The following is a 16,893-nucleotide window of genomic DNA, read 5'->3' as shown; positions in this document are numbered from 1 at the left end:
TTCTTCACGGCCGTTGGCCCTATAAAAAAAGGGTGGGCCCCTGGTATAAAAATCCAACCAGGCCTTTAAAAAGGCTGCCTCTAAACCCATAGTCCATCGCAATGTGTAAAAGGTGGCTCCGCCCAGTAACACGGCTAAGCTGTATGTGCTAACTACAGCCCCCAACTATCAGCACATATAAATTGCAAAGGGCAACACCTGGCAACTATAACCTATAAAACCCCCTCAAATAATGTGTAAAAAAAGGGCAATGCCAAGCCACTTTTACAAGGTGGGTCAACACAGCTGCTAAAAAGGAAAGCCATCAAAATATGCCCCCACTAAGGCACATCTGTTTACCAATATCTCAGCGTGTGTTTAAAAAAACACCAAGCCTAAAGTGCTTCTCAACTTGCTGTTACAATCTAAAACGCAAAAATTTTTAGTGCATTGGCCCGCTGTTATTCAAAGTATTGTTAATGTTTCTAACTATGTTGTGTTTAATTTTTCGTAAATCACACCCAATGTTTTCCTGCCATTAATGCACACCCAAAAACAACTAACCATGTTGCAGACAAATGCCTCCTCCTTTACAGTGTTGCAGCACATGTTTCATCTAAAAAAAGCTGCCTTTGCCACAGCCATCCAAATGGGGCATCTATGCCAACAAAAATGTGTTATGCTATGTTTCTAATAACGCCAATAGCCACTACTGGCTAGTGCATGCAATTGTTGCCGCCCTAACAATTTTATTTGTGCTATATTGCTGTTTATGTAAAAGGCCAACGGTAACCCTAGCCACCGTGTCAGAGAAAGGGTAAAAACCTAAGTGGTGATCCCTCACAACAAAATGTTGATTAGGGGTCAAAGGGGGGACTGTCACAACCCAATGGCCCCCTCCCTCAGGGGGTCCCCTGGGGAGGCAAATCAGCATTGTATGTTGCTAACGCTGTTGCAGGTATTGCAAGGTATTTTGGAAAGGGAAAGGTGTGAGTGTGGAGTGAGAGGTTCCTTTGCAGGTTACAAAAGGCCATAATGGAAGGAAGGAAGAAGGGAATGGGTTAACTCGATGCTCCAGCTAGCTCCAAAAATAAAACTCTATCTCCAGCCCAAGGCCATGGCACACAACCAACTCTCGGCTGCCTGCCAAAAAAAAACGGGGGCCTAAATTCCAACCCCAACCAGCCGTAAAAAAAAAAAAAAAAAAAAAAAAAATCAGCTAAACAAAACTGCAGGGGCTGCAAAAACTAGTAAAACAGTAAAGGCCAGCAAAAAAAACCCAACAGTTTCGCGTTCTTAAAGCTGATGTGTTTTAAAAAAGCTTAAAAAGCCACAAAAGGCCGGTTTAAACTGGTACAAAAAGCCTGGGAAACAAAGGTCCCTAAACAAAATGCCCCCAAAAAAACCCCAAACTTAAAACCTTCCTAAAAGCTAAAGCAAATTAAAAATTAACAGCAAACCCTAAACGGTCTGTGCACAAAACAAAACTCTCATCTACCCTTCCCCCTCTTTTTCTTCCGTTACGCCCAGGCTTGGCCAGCCTTGGGTTGTGCGTGTGTAAGTATAAAAATGGGTTAGGGCTCGGGCACTAACACTTTTTTCCTTCTTCTAAGTAACATGGAGGCAAACCCATCACTCACCGCAGTTATTTTATTAATAAAGCTTTAAAATTTAGTCACTTGGTGTGCTCCTTCATCTCCTCCCCTAACAATCGTGCGGCCTCAGCCTAATCACCTAACGCCTCAGGCAGATTGGTAACATTAATCTGTCACACTAGCTAGCCACAGGTACATTTCCTGGAGCTGGAATTTACACCTTCCAGCTCTAGTGTAGACATACCCTCAGTCTGGGAATAGCAATAAATATATTACTCGGGACATAAAGAGAGGCACAAACTGGATTTTTGAGGGGCAGAGGGTGAAAGACACAGAATAGGTTTTGGGAATGGGGGAGAGATGCACAAAACAGATGTTGAAGGTATATCAGAGATACAAAATGAATTGGGGGGGGGGAAATGAATGTTTGAATTATTTAGCATTTAGTAGGCTTGTTAAAAGATTTTTCCAAGGCCACCTAGTACCTGGCACTTGGCAGAGGCAGGTGGCATGCAGTGGGACTCACTTTGCTGCTGTTCTGAAAGAAAACCAGCTAACCCCTTGCAGCATTTACCCAGCTGAACACTCCCACACACAGCTGATAGAACACACTCTTTGGGGGCCATGGTGTGCAGATCATCTCAGTATCTAGGGCCTACTGCACATTTTTGAATGCTGGGGATGAATCCTGCCTTATTGCTCCCCTGCGCTGGATCAGCATTTTATGCCTTCTTCCCGTCCCCCAGAGCATGAGTGGGTGATATCCAGTCCTAAGTAAGTAGTAGTGATAGTAGTAAAATTCATGTGCTTTATTCTGTATATTTCCTGATCACTACGTTTCTTTAATTTCAGAGACAAATCAATCAATGAATGTCCAGATTACAGAACTGCAGGCCCCAATTCCTGTTACTTTGATAAAAAGCACACCTCACTTTGGGCAATCTATAATATCACCATAAAGGCAACCAATAAGATGGGAAGTAACATCTCTGAGCCTCAATATGTGGATGTGACTTACATAGGTAAGACATTAAGACTTTTTTAAACAGTGGAGCTAGAGGCAAACTGATCCAAAGTGCATGGGCTTTCAGATCCAGTGTTCAGGACCCAGTTAATTCAGAAGTGTAAATGACTTTCCAAGGTGCAAGGCAAAGGTGATTTAAACCCTTTATCCCTTTTTACAGTTCAGCCAGACCCTCCTGTGAACCTATCTCTAGAAGTAAAAAAACAAGTAGATGGAAAACCGTATCTGTTGTTGAAATGGCATCCACCTCCACTGGCTGATGTCAAATCTGGGTGGCTTACTCTTGAATATAATTTGCGACTAAAACCTGAAGAAGGGGATGAATGGGAGGTAAGATTTTGCTAGTTGGTCTTCTCTTTTCAATTATATTATATCCATGAATGTAACACACCAGACACCATCAAAAATTCAGCATTACCAAAAGTTGCCCTACAGTGCTGTATGAGAGATCACAGTATTTTCCCACACCTAGAGAAAAAAATAAAGTGGTATCTCAGATACCTCTGTGTGGTAACCAGTGACAAAAATATTTGACTGTATATTAACTGTAGTATTACCATACTCTTTAAATTATCAGTCCTAGTTTAATCATGTTCTAGATATGGGTTTGATTGTTGTTGTCCACCATGGTAATCTATTCTAAACCACAGACATAAAATTGCTAACAGAAAGCTCAGTAACAATCGGTGGTAAAATTATCTGAAACTATTTCCATCCATGCAAATAATCATTAGATTCTATTGGCAGGCTATATAATGACAATGTATGCACAAGCCTTTACCTCTCCCTGTCCTTAAAACTGGGGACATTTTCTTTGGGTTCCAAGCTCTTTCTTCTGCCTTCACTACTCACTTGAGCTCCGCTCAGAGTTCCATCTTTGGTGCTCCGTCAGCTATTGCTCCTCCAAAATGCTGTCTCTCTCTGTTGGCTTGTGTTGCTCTTTTCAATATCCTCTAAACTCTTTCAAGTTTCACATTTTCAAAATTCACGATTCAGAATGATTTTTTTTTTAACTGAGTACTCCGCATCACTAGAGGATGTCCGCTTTCCCCATCACCTTCATCATCTGCTGGATCCTTCCTTGTTTTTCGCATTCATAAACCAAAATAAATAAAACTTGGGAAAAAGGGAGATCCAGTCCTGGTGTGTTTTCACAATAGTTTCACTTAAACATTGCACTAGAGCTAAAATTCTTTCTCACAGCATTATATTAGAAAACTGAGAATGCTATATAATAAATGGACCATTATTCAGTTCCCATATTGCAAATTCTTATGTTGCTATCTAGTTTCAGTACTGTTCATTTTACACTCCCATTACTTTGTCAACTTTCTAAATAGCCTAAAATTTTTATAGCAAAATGCCTCAGGGATGAAACCCCATGCTCTGGATGTCCCTAAACCTCTGACTACCAAATACTGGGACTGGATGACAGGGGATGAATTGTTCAATAATTGCCTTGTTATGTGCATTTTCTCTGAAGCACCTGGCATTGGCCACTGTTGGAAGACAGGATATTGGCTAGATGGACCATTGGTCTGACCCAGTCTGGCTGTTCTTATGTTCTCAATTTTTATGGGTTTTGTGTTGTTTATTTTTCAGACAATTTTTGTTGGACAACAAACACAATACAAGTTGTTTAGTTTAAATCCAGGAAAGAAATACCTTGCACAGGTACACTGCAAACCGGACCATGGAGAATGGAGTGAATGGAGCTCAGAAAGTTATATTCAAATCCCCGGTGGTGAGTTATTTGATCCTCCTTTTATTAATTATTTTTAAATGGAAGTGAATTTAGTACGTTAGTTAGCTGCCCCGCTAACAGACCTGAAGACTGAAATCCTGTATTACCCACAGGACAGATAAAACATTGCTAAGGTAGCAGAAATGGTAGCTGCCCTACACCATGTTCTCAATTTGCCTCAGCCTTGATTACTTCTGAGTAAGAAGGTGGTTCATTCTCCTTATCCATTTAAGCATTGGCCACTCCACTGAATCTGCCAGCAAGGGTGCTGTTTACTGCCTTTTAATATAGTGATTTTGATATGTGGATACTTGTCCATTGCGAACTGCACTGAGATTACTGTATAAGACACCAAACAGCCATTAACATCAGATGGTAATAGTTCTTAGTCACTGCCTACAGGGGATGTATTTGAACTGGCCTAAAGGTATAAGGCTTCATGTACTATTAGAAATTCTCAAAGCCATCCAGTAGTTGCCCCCTCCCTATAATTTCATTAATTATATTATACAGGACTTGACAATGAGATGGCTAAACTATTCACAAAAGCAGATTTATGCATGGCATAGATGCTGCCCTTGCTTTTCTGTCCTGTGTTGGTGTATCTGGCTGTGGCAAAATTTACCCTCCTCATGTACTTTTTACTCTGACAGGGTTTTTCTCCTAGGCATTTTATTTCCTGTGCTGTGCCATCAGGTGAAGAACACCTAAATATCAAGCACTAATATGATGCAGTAGATCAGTATGTACTAGAGATGGTCTCAAGCCACAAAACTGAGTTTGGGGGTTAGGCCCATTTTAAAGATAGGTGCCATTTGCAACATTTTTATCACCCGCTTTTTAGCTGCTACACTGTATGCAACTAAAGCATTCCTGCTTGTATTTTCTAGACATAGAGTTGAAGGATGTGATTGTCTGGATCTTTGTGGCTGTATTATCATCTGTCATTTGCTTAATCATTATCTGGATGATGGCTTTGAAAGGCTTTAGGTAAGTCACTGCCTTACTGTTTGTATTAAATCTAAAGGATTTAGTTAATTACCTTTAAAAATAAGCTTTTAATATTTGTTTTAATTTTTCATTGTTTTTATGGTCTATTAGAAGCTTATCAAGAAATAATTAGATCCTGAACTGAAGTAAATTTAACATCACTGGAGCTATGCCTATTTACATTGACTGAGAATCTAGCTTTGAGCTTCCTGTTTAGTTTTTCCTAGTTCATTTGGCAAACGTATTATGGAGTATTCCTACTTCTGTATGCCTTCTATTGTGGCTTTTTGTTTATTTCTCGCATGGTACCATAGTAGCATGAAGTGCTCAGTGCTGGAAATAGTGTTGGCTGGTTAGGTGCTGCAGCAAAGCGATATGCGTAACTTATATTATTTTTCTAGTGAGACATAGTGAAATGGTGGCGCTTTTTTTGTTGTTTGGTTGTTTGTTTTCACCATGGAGTCTTTTTTGTTTGAATAGATATTTAGAACCAATTATGCCTATCAGTGCCTGTGCCGGGGCTTTGCAGAACCACATTGTCCCAGGGGGAGTTGTGCTGTGATAAACTTTAGGCAAGTGCCTGGTGTTGTCTCCTTCTATCCCTCCCTGTTCCTTTGGGGCACTATGGGGGCGTTTGAAGGAAGCATTCCTTGAGCTCCCCCAACTACAGACAGAGATTGCAGTTGTGATTGTGACAGGCTCTTGCATGGGGGAAAGCTCCTTGTGCCCCACTCCATGTCCTCCCACCCGCTCAGACACTAGCTAGCCATTAGAGCCTGAGCCCTGGTCTACACTAAAAATGCATGTCGCTTTAACTATGTCACTCAAAGTGTGGCAGTTATACTGACCGAACTCCTGGTGTAGACAGCGCTATGTCACTGGGAGGACTTCGCCTGTCGACATAGCTAATGCCTCTCGGACAGGTGGAGTACCTACACCAATGGGAGAAGCTCTCTCATCAGCATAGGTAGTGTGTCTTCACTAAGTGCTACAGTTGTGCTGTAAGTGTAGACAAGCCCTCAGAATATTCCCCTGTGAATAGGAACAGTTTAGCAATTGAAAAAGCACACTAGCCTGAGGCCTAGACATACTATTTGAAGTTTAAGACTTCTGCCAAAATCACTGATTACAATCAGAGTGAATGTTAATTACTCCATTCAGTTTCAGTTGAATAGTGCATTTTTATTCAGTTTCATCACCAAAATGTTGTGTAGTGTTGCTGTATGGTGTTTGCAGCTGCTGTGTTCCACACTTGAGATAGATGCATTTCAGCACCAAAATGATGTTAGGTGCTGTACTATTCCAAATATTAGTAATAATAGAAATAAGTGATTCTGACAATGTATATTACTTACAGTTTGTAAGTACCGTAATTAACTTCACCACAGTATTTGCACTATTCCCTTTTCTGTATAGATATGTAAGGCACTTAAAAATGTTTACTGAGCTATACCTGGCTGACACTGTCCTGGGAAGGTACAGTGGGCTTGGGTCTAATAAGAAAGGTATCAAATACATTAGAAATGTTTGAACTGAACTGGTATCGCAATGCGCTAGCAATTGGGGCAATAGGGTCTGTGCCTTCACTTCTTATGTTCTCTGCCTTTGTTTTTTTCAGTATGGTAGCCTGCATCTTACCACCAGTCCCCGGGCCCAAGATAAAGGGACTCGATACACATCTGCTAGAGGTGGGTATTACTAAAGAATATAGTGGAATTCAGTGCTATATACTTTGCCAAGCTTTTGTAATAATGAACGCAACAAGGATGGCATTTGCATTTAATACTGGAACAAGCCTTTACCCTACCTAGGTACTTTATAGCTTGAATTTGTTTGAAGAATAAGTAAAATGGCCAGGTTGATAATATGGACAGGACATGCCTTTAAGCTAGTGCCTTCACGGGGGGGAAGAGTGTATTTGAAGAGGGGTTTTGTACCAGCAGTTACTGTCAGAGGCATTGTATCTGAAGCTATCATAATGCCTCCTGGTGCACCAGGGCCACTTAAAGCCTGAGTGACTCTTGTCAACTCTTTTTTTAATAGGATAAAGTATGTGCTCCCCACAACGCTCTGCTGTCCAGAGGAGAAGAGGTGGCTGGACCATAGTCTTCCATCATCCTGTCCCTCCCCACCCCATTGGCTGCCTAGTACCATTGTCATCACTAGATTCCCCTGGTCCTTGTGTGCCGTAAGCACAAGTTTTGGGACTATCTGGCCCCTGAACAAGGGGTTCACATGGGTGCTTGTAGACTCCCACTATGTTTTGCACCAAAACAAGGTTAGGTTTAGTGTAGCCTTACCCGTATAACTGCACACATTACAGCAACTGCAGCATTCAAGCACATTTTCCATGTTATAGGCATAGACTAAACACTGCGGTCTCAGTCAGGGTGGGAGAGAAATACTAATAACAGATAAATCTTACAGTTAGCCACAAATATGATTGTAATGTATATTGTTGTTATCCCCTCAGACAGGGAGGTCCGACGAGTTTTTGAGCGCTCTGGGTTGCCAAGACTTCCCTCCAACATCAGACTGTGAAGACCTACTGGTAGAATTTCTGGAGGTAGATGACAGTGAGGATCAGCAACTAATGCCAAGTCATGAAAAAGGTCATCCCAGTAAAAATATGAAGTCAACACACAAGGAAACAGACAGTGACTCAGGGAGAGGGAGCTGTGACAGCCCCTTCCTACTCTCTGACAGGAGCAGGGAGCCCAGAATCCCTCCATCAGCATTTCAAACACCAGATATCAGTGAAATTTCAGAAAATAATGCAAGAAAAAGCAGCTGCGAAATTCAGAGCACAGACCTAAAAGGGAAAATACCTTATTTTAGCATTGGTAGTACAAAGTTATCTACGTGGCCTGGAGCTCAGCTATCTAACAATCAGACTCCTAAATGCTCCTACCACAACATTACGGATGTTTGTAAGATAGCCCTTGGCACCATGAATGTGAATGTTACATCAATTTTGGGGGGAAATGAAGAAAATCAACAGTCACAATATTCTAAACCCACTGAAACTATCAGTGAGGAAAAACTGGACAAGCAAGGAGAAGTGGAGAGCTTGCATTCCAAAGCTGACCAAGACAGAATGCAATTGCTGCCCAGTGAGAAGTCACCTTTTTTGTCTGCTAAACTAATGGATTATGTAGAAATTCACAAAGTCAACCAAGACGGGGCGTTAGCTGTATTGCCGAAACAGAAAGAAAATGGTGGCAAAACTGAAAACTGTACTGTCCCTGGAACCAGCAAGGAATATGCAAAGGTCTCAAGGGTTGTGGACAACAGCATTCTAGTAATAATACCAGTTTCAAGAGTTCAGACCACACCTATGTTTCAAGAACCTCCAAAGGAATCTGTTCAGAACCTTCAACAGAGTCAAACAGAGAAAAATATGAGCTATTGTTTTACAACTCCAAGTGAGTGCAAAATAGACACTGGTGGATTAGATTACCTGGATCCAACTTCCTTTATGTGCTCCTTTAATTAACTGAAAGTTCGATTATCCTTCTTCAGGTAACACTACAGAGTAAATTAAATGCAATTAAAATGGAATGTTCTAGTATGTGGATTACATAGAATTACACTACTAAAGCTCAGTTGTAGCTCACACCTTTCTATGTTTTCTACTAGCTGATTGCAGAACAAATGATTTCATTTTCAAATTGTGATATATAGATTTACTTTTGTTAATAGTTATGTACAGTAAAACAAAAGTATGTGACATGGTTTCTTGGAAAGGGGTATAATAAAGAGAAAAAAGGGATTTGTAGGTTGATGTAATAGAATAAATAAACCTCAGATCATTAAAATAGATTTTCAATTTAGGAAGAAAGGACAAGGAAGTGGATATTATGTGCCATGGAAACCTACAATGTAAACAAATTGTTGAACTTCGCATTTCTTCTATTATTTGATGAAAACTAGCCAAATATTGCAGGTTCAACAAAGATACAAAATTGGGGGAGGTTGGTCAGTATACCATGATTAAGGCTAAGATTTTGTCATGGATATTTTTAGTAAAAGTCATGGACAGGTCCTGGACAATAAAGAAAAATTCACAGAAGCCCATGACCTGTCCATGGCTTTTACTAAAAATATCTGTGACAAAATGAGGAGCTGCGGAGTCCCGACACCACCCACGTGGCTGGGCAGCTCAGAGCTCCCGGGGCCCCACTGCCTGCGGTGGATCAGAGCTCGCAGGGGCCCCAAGCTGCAGGGTACCCTCACCACCGTTGGGGGGCAGAGGGACCCTGCAACTCCCAGCCGCTGTGGGCTGAAGTCATAGAGGTCTCTGGAAGTCCAGGATTCCCTGACTTCCACAACCTCCATGACAAAATCGTAGTCTTACCCATGATTGTTCATACAGTTCTTAGACCATGTATACTGCTGATGAACTACTATGGCACACAGTGTATTTTTTCTTAATGAATTATAAACACTGGTATAGGTTTTTCTATTATATATTTTTCTCAATCCTAAAAAAAAAAAGTTAGTTTTTTGGATGTTGACGATTTCATATATAAAAAATAATATATTAAAGTAATTGTAGCAAAGTAGTAAATCATTCTCAACATATTTTCCTGCTTCTTTTCAATATGATGAATAAACTACATCCCACCCATCTCTTAGCCAAATAGAACTGAACAATGTTCACTTTTATTGAAAGAAAAGAACACTATTTGATAGACTGCCTTATTGTACATAATATAAAAATCTACTTTAGTAAAAGCCCATGAGTTCAAAATGTATTTTTGAAGACTATTTTTCTAAAGTAAAAATAAAATATTTTCTAACTTCCCAGAACTATTTACCTACCTGGCAACTTCACTGATTTTTTCTGCTGATGCAGGAAGAGGTGATAAGAAGTGAAGCTATCATTTCAATAGTGAAACACCAAAATAACTAAAGGAGACCTGTAGAATAATGAAGGATATGAAGTAACTTTTGAATTTATATTTCTAATAGACTGTAGATGTAATACAATGAATTGAGAATTATGTAGTCCATTTATTTTATCAACTATTCCTGTAAAACTAAGTGGAATGCTAGGTTTGGGGGGCTTTGTCCCTCCCTAAATTGCTGTCTCCCTGCTGGCCTTTGGACTGTTCCATAGAAGTAACTGTGTAAAGTCAATCTGTGATGGAATGACATCCCCCTACATCGTAAAAGATAGACTTTTCCCTGAGCCAGGGAGGACATTTTAAAGAAGTTACGTTTGCCAAAATCAATATCTCCCTGTCCAAGCTCAATAGGATGAAGAGCCATGACCCCTGATGTCAAAGAGCCTCTACTCTGCTAAAATTAAGGAGGAGGAGGGGTCATACATTTGATCTGGGGCAGTTCCTCCATAATGAAAATGGACCAATAGAGCCTTCTGCCATTGCTAGTAACTGAGGCTGGCAGGAAGCACCCCAATCACCCCAAAATGACAACTGGAAATAATGGCACTCCTTTACTGGCCCTACCCCCCACCCAAAGAAAACCTTAATTTTCTAAAGGAAAATACAGTCAAATAATGATTTATTTGTCTCCATTGCAATTGGGCTAAGTACAGATTATACTTAGCTGAGTAACATCCATAGGTATAGTGGCCCAGTGGCATGGAGAAGAGGGTCAGGCTGAGGATAGAGCATTGTGTTGTGCAAGTGATGGGAAATATATTTACAGGACATGCACTCACCTTCCCTATCCCACCTCTTTCCCTCAACAGCTCTGCAGTTTTCCAGTAGGCACCTTTTCGGCCTTGTGCACTGAGTCAGCTGCTTAGCCAACGTACAGAAGGGCCCATCTAGTAGGGCCCACACATACTACCTTCGGGCCAGAAGAAAGCCCCTCTCTGTTCACCTATCCACTTAACTTTGACACAGTAAGACTTTGGAGAGGCATTAATTTTTAAAAGAACACTACATTATGTAGATATAAAATACACTCTGCGTGTGTGTGTGTGTGTGTGTGTTTGTCTATCTGTCTACACAGTGATCACCCTTAAAATATTTTACTTTATTCTGGATAACTAGATAACTTTAGTGCAGTGTTTGCAGTATTTTCTGGACATTGTATAGGGAATGCCATGATTATTGCAGTGAAATTATCTAGTTATCAAAAGGAAAAAAAAATGGGGGGTGCACACTGAGTTAATACACAATGACCCTATCTGTCTCTCTGTTTGAAAGTTCTTCATTGGGACTTCAGTTTCCTAACTGTGGACTGGTACAGTCAGTTCAGATCAGACACACTCCTTTTGTTATTACTGATAGTCATACCTAAGCCAAAAAAAATTATTATTAAGTATATTAGGGCCAGATTTTCAGGCTCACTCTAGGCCCTATGTGTCTCATAGTAAAAAGGCAGGTTACTCAGCCACCTGTAGATTCCCCTTGCGTAGGGGAAATCTTTGGAGTTACATACAGTTAGATAGCATAGGGAGTACAGGCAGGGAAAAAGTGATGTGTCCGGATACAATGACTTCTTAGGACCAGAGGCAAGCAGTCACAACTTAGAGCAATCTTTAGCCATCTCGACATTTCATTAGGGGTTCAGTTAGTCCATATCCCAAGGATCAGGATTTTATACTACCTTTGTCTGCTCACCTCTGTTTCTGTACTGAGCATTGCCTGGCTGGACCAGCGAATCTGGATCATTATGATTTTCTGGGATAGGTCCATTCTAGTGCAAACATCCCACTATTAATTTGAAGAACATCAGATGATAAGGCATTAAGAGACGTATTTTCAGAAACTCAACACATGCAAACTCCAAATTGCCATGAGGAGAAAATGGGCATTTTTGCCTGCAAATACGGGTTTCTACATGCATAAAATGGAGGCCCCTTTGAACATTTGGTCTAAAATATTTGTTGTCATGCAAACAAGGTGCCCAATTTCTCTCTCTGTGGGAGATCTAATATACAGATAAACAGACCCAATGGCCCAAACCCAAAGGGAGCAGAAGGACCATAACTGCTATTCCATGCATCAGTTGGCAGAGCACCTGTGGAAGGGTTGCAATGCAGCCTAAAGCAAGTCCAGGGACATAGATTCTATCTTGCCTCCCCCCACCTCATGACACCAGATCACTGTGGCTTTGTACAAAGAGGTTAAATTTCAGCTTATGTGAATGAGCTGCACTCTCCCTGGCCGGTTTGAAGCAGCTAGAGTGTAATTCAGTCTAAATACATCTCTTGTGTGAACTGTTTGGGTTTCCTTTTTTTAAGGGGGGTAGAGATGTTAGATAATTATACGCAAATGATTTTCCAAATGAACACCCTTCTTTAAATTCTCAATTGCGTGTATGTGTGCATATATGCACACATTTAAATAGTAATTTGATTTTAAATAATAATTACTCTTCTCTGGATGTGTACCTTCCAAAAGCCAATGGAGTTTTGCAGAACATGCCCTCCGAATTTGATCCATTGACATTTGGAAGGCACATGTGCACATCAAGTAGAGAATAAAAAATGATTCTTCAGTCGGATACTCATATATTTATGGCTGTTTGGATGTTCAATCATTTAATCTTCATAATGTCAAATAGGATTTTTATTTACAGCTGTTTAAGGAATATGTTCTCATGTGGGAATAAAATGAGATTCTGTTACAGGTATCTATAAATCCGGTTTCTGCAAGGGCACCTTACACTAGCCTAGAATAAGACTTCTCACATCACCTCTGATAGACAGATGGATGAATTACCTACCAGAATTCTTCCCAGTAAATAGCCCTCCAGCAGTTGCTTTGCTATTCAAATATCTCACTTGGGAAAGATGTTCAAATACGCTCCACACTTTTTCTATGTCAGGTTTGTGAATATGTTAGATCAATAGTGCATTACTTTTTAAATAAAGTATAAGCTCTAAAATGTAAGCATAAAGCCTCCACTGAAAAATGCTAATTTGTTTTTTAAAATATACTAAATTACTTTTTTTTTTTAATTAACTACCTCCCCTTCGGGTCAAAAACAGTTTTATAAATAAAAGATATACTTTCCTTCAGTATTGAAAAAGATGATGTCTCATGCGTTTAAATTTTCTAATTAGGCTGTTTTTGTTTTAGCAGACACATATTTGATGTATGATACCCTTATTTTCTGTGTAATGTTTGGTGCTTTTAAGTAGTTGTCTATGTGCTTTAGTGAATTTAGGACATGTGGTCCCAAAACTACCTGTCACATGAAACATATGATCTCTGAAGAGTGCTCTTTATGATGAAATAATCCTTTGCAGTCATATTACATACAAATGTACATATCTGTCCATATACAGTACTAATATGGGAAAGTATGTGTCTATAGAACAAAACTGAATAACAAACCTGTAATCATAATGGATTTGTGTTGAAGCAGTGAATGCTATGTAAATGTTTTGATGTATGTCAGTCTAGATCGCTTGAACTACAAATGCACTGTAGCTCTAAAATATTATTCAAATATTTAAAGTACAGTAACAGCAGTTAATTAAAAGTGAATATTCAGCTTTTACTTTCTGACCTCTAAAGCACTGTGCATGTGGAGTTCACGTTATGAAGCCAGCTAATGTGCTCAGTCATTTTTCATTAACTTTAAACAACTTGAAAGAGTTATACAGGGAAACCAAAGTAACCTGGGCCAGTTAATGGATAACATGTGTCCTTTCTAAAGCCATAAGGTCATATTGAAATCAAGCACATCATGTTATTTGGCTCCATATTTTCAAAGGAATCACTACCTCTGTTTTTTTCCCTCCCTTTAAAAAGGCAAACAGACGCATTTTACTTGAAGTGTCAAATTGGAAATAATTATTATAGCAAATACAAAAAAAGAAAAACGTATGTTACAATTGCTTTTGTTGTATGACAGCCTGTCATGGAGGCACCATTTGTGTTGCATTAGAACATTAAAATGGGTTATTATGGATGCATAGTGAGGTGGGATATTTTTGTGTGAAAAATTACATGTCTTTTCAGTTCATTGTCAGGCCCAGACTGGTGTGTTGGGCATCTACCATGTTCCTGGCATGTCAGTCTCTTTCCTGGGCTGTGTGGCCAGTTAGCTAGTCACTGCTGCTCCCTTACTGGTGCCCAGCTCATCAAGGGTGAGTGAGCTGAGTGGCTATAGGTATTCAGGTTCTAGGTCAGCCAAATTGAACTGAGCATTTGTCATAGTGTTTGCTGTGCTCAGACACATGTTGGTATTTAAGCTGCTGCTAGGTTGAACCTCTTCAGCCCTTTCCTCACTCTGTGGTAATGGAGATTAGCTACCCCTCTCCCAACAGTAAACTCACATCTCCTCCACCAACACCACCAATTAAAAAGCAAGGTCCTTGGCTCCCTTCTGACTCCCATACCTATGAAGGTGAGAAAGAGGGACTGTATTTCCTAGATTGAGGTAGAAATTCCTGCTGCTGTGGCTCCCAAGAGTCTCAAGACTCTTGTGGTATCAACAGCTGCATCTCTTCCCTCCTTTTTCTCTAGGCCAGGTATCTGCAGGATGCAATGAATAAATGATGGGTAGGGGTTAGAAATAAGTGATGCATAAGAGTTGTTGCAAGTGAGTAGAATGAGAGAAGAGTGCTGGGTGATACAATGAGTGCTGGGTGATGAGGAAGTGCATGAGTGGATGACTGAAAGGGTAGGATATACTAGAGAGGGGGTATGTCTACACTTTGAGCTAGAGATGTAAAGTTCAGCTCAAGGAGGCATTCCTGCACTACTCTGCTCAAATTAGGCAGGAGGGGCTAGCTGCCTGAGTACGTACCTACCATCTTGGATGGGTGCATCCTCAGGGCGGCTAGTCCCTGCTGTCATTCGTGCTGTGACAACTACGCTATTTTTAGTGTAGCTCCATCAAGGCTAGCACAGGTATGTCTCCTCAAGCTGGAAATTACAACTTCCTGCTCCAGCACAGACATGCCTATGAGAGAGAGAGAGAGAGAGAGAGAGAGAGAATGAGTAGAATAATGGTGAGAGTGACTCAGGAAAGGTTGGAAAGTGGATGAGAGGTGAAAAATGGAGCAGAAGAGGACAAGGGAAGAATGAGAAGAAGGAACACTACTAAAAGAGTTTGAAAGACAACATTGTGGAAGAAGGAGAAATACAGGGAAAGAAAGAATGGAACAGGAATAATGAAAAGAGGGGATTATTAAGAAATTAGATGTTAGAAAACTGACAAAATCTCAATGGAAAAGAGACACCAAAACATAAAATAAAATAAAATAAAATAAAATAAAAAGTGACAAAGAAAAGGGAAGAGAAGGGATTAGACATTGCTATAGGTAATGAGAATATCCACAGCTACATTAGATAGTATAAAAATATATATGGGATAGAAGCCCTCATGTTTCAGTGCCTAGTATAACAATAACCAGTCAGATTTATGAGGAAACTTTCCCTCTGGGTTGGTTATTTCATGATTATCCTCTCTGGGGTTTCTTGCACTTTCCCCTGAAGCATCTGACACTGGCCACTGTCAGAAACAGGATACGGGAAGAGCTGGACCACTGGTTTTATCCAGTCTGGGAGTTCCTATGTTCTGAATAAGAAAAAGGCAAGGGAAATATAGTGGGCCAATTTTTGTAATTTACTCATTTGCATCATTTAAACCACACACACTATTTTAACTCTAACATTCCTGTTTCTCTCAAGTTATCTTCCTTTTTATCAGTCAAAGTATGTGGCATCTTCTCAGCCTCAAGCAGTGAAAGACTGATGATTCCACTAAACAGGCCATTGAAATTTATAGGAATCATTTGATTTTTGCCTGTGACAATACACAAATCAGGTATCTTCTAAAGCAGAAGAGCTTCATCTTGCAGGTAAATTTTCAGAGTTGAGAGATATGTGACGGAAATACAATTTTATTCCCATTCAGCAGAGTCATTCCTATAAAAATTCCTATACCCAAACTTGTGGTGGGGCCTAATGGAAACAATGATATGCTAAAAGCTAGGCTTACAATACTCACTGCATTGTTGCATGTTGAAGATGGCAAGGGAGAAGGGAAAGACTGTTTTCTCCCCTTCTTCCTTTTTTTTCCCTCCAGGGTGAAAGCCCAGATAACTACCTGTGATGCTACTAGCCCTTTCACTTTCTCCTTTCTCAGAGACTAGGTCTTTATTTAAATGGCCTTCTTTATTGATGGATGCTGCTGCTCTGAGGCCTTCCTGATCCTGAGAACCCCCAACTCTCACTGAAGTCAATAGGAATCAAGGGCTCTCAGAAACTTCCAGGCAAGTATCCTATAGTAGTGAATTCCCTAAGCTAAACCAGGAAGACCAGTGGCATTGACTGATTTTTACAGGATGCTGGAAATCCTTGTAGAAATCATTTCTAGAAAATATTCCATATGGATCACAGAAGATAGCACATGTCTGGGAACAGTCTGACCCTTTTGTAAAGCCCCACATGGATGCATCCACCCTTTACTAGAATTAGTAAACATGCAGAGTAGATGATATTGGACCATATTCTTAATGATGATGTTATGGTGCTTTGGCTACTAATTCATTCTCCTTCACTCCAAAGGGAAAGGAAAATCACCTCTCTTAGGGTCAGATATACCCAGATTGACATTCTTGC

At 40.2% G+C, this 16,893-nt stretch overlaps 1 protein-coding gene across 26 annotated transcripts in view; it reads left to right on the top strand.

Annotated features, from left to right (window-relative positions):
• PRLR (prolactin receptor) overlaps positions 1 to 14,235 on the top strand; it is a 341,587-nt gene extending 327,352 nt beyond the window's left edge. For all 26 annotated transcript variants that reach the window (XM_024108363.3, XM_042845475.2, XM_065598856.1 and 23 more), the window contains 6 exons: positions 2,427 to 2,596; positions 2,759 to 2,928; positions 4,201 to 4,342; positions 5,233 to 5,332; positions 6,951 to 7,020; positions 7,806 to 14,235. In XM_024108363.3, coding sequence (XP_023964131.1) covers positions 2,427 to 2,596; positions 2,759 to 2,928; positions 4,201 to 4,342; positions 5,233 to 5,332; positions 6,951 to 7,020; positions 7,806 to 8,828 — 1,675 coding nt within the window. In that variant the 3' untranslated portion in view covers positions 8,829 to 14,235. The remainder of the gene's footprint in view (positions 1 to 2,426; positions 2,597 to 2,758; positions 2,929 to 4,200; positions 4,343 to 5,232; positions 5,333 to 6,950; positions 7,021 to 7,805) is intronic.
• The last annotated feature ends 2,658 nt before the right edge of the window (positions 14,236 to 16,893 follow it).

The sequence above is a fragment of the Chrysemys picta genome, chromosome 6, assembly GCF_011386835.1.
Source record: "Chrysemys picta bellii isolate R12L10 chromosome 6, ASM1138683v2, whole genome shotgun sequence".
NCBI lineage: Eukaryota > Metazoa > Chordata > Testudines > Emydidae > Chrysemys > Chrysemys picta.
Note: the sequence above shows the minus strand (reverse complement) of the source record. Positions and strands in the feature narration are given on the sequence as shown.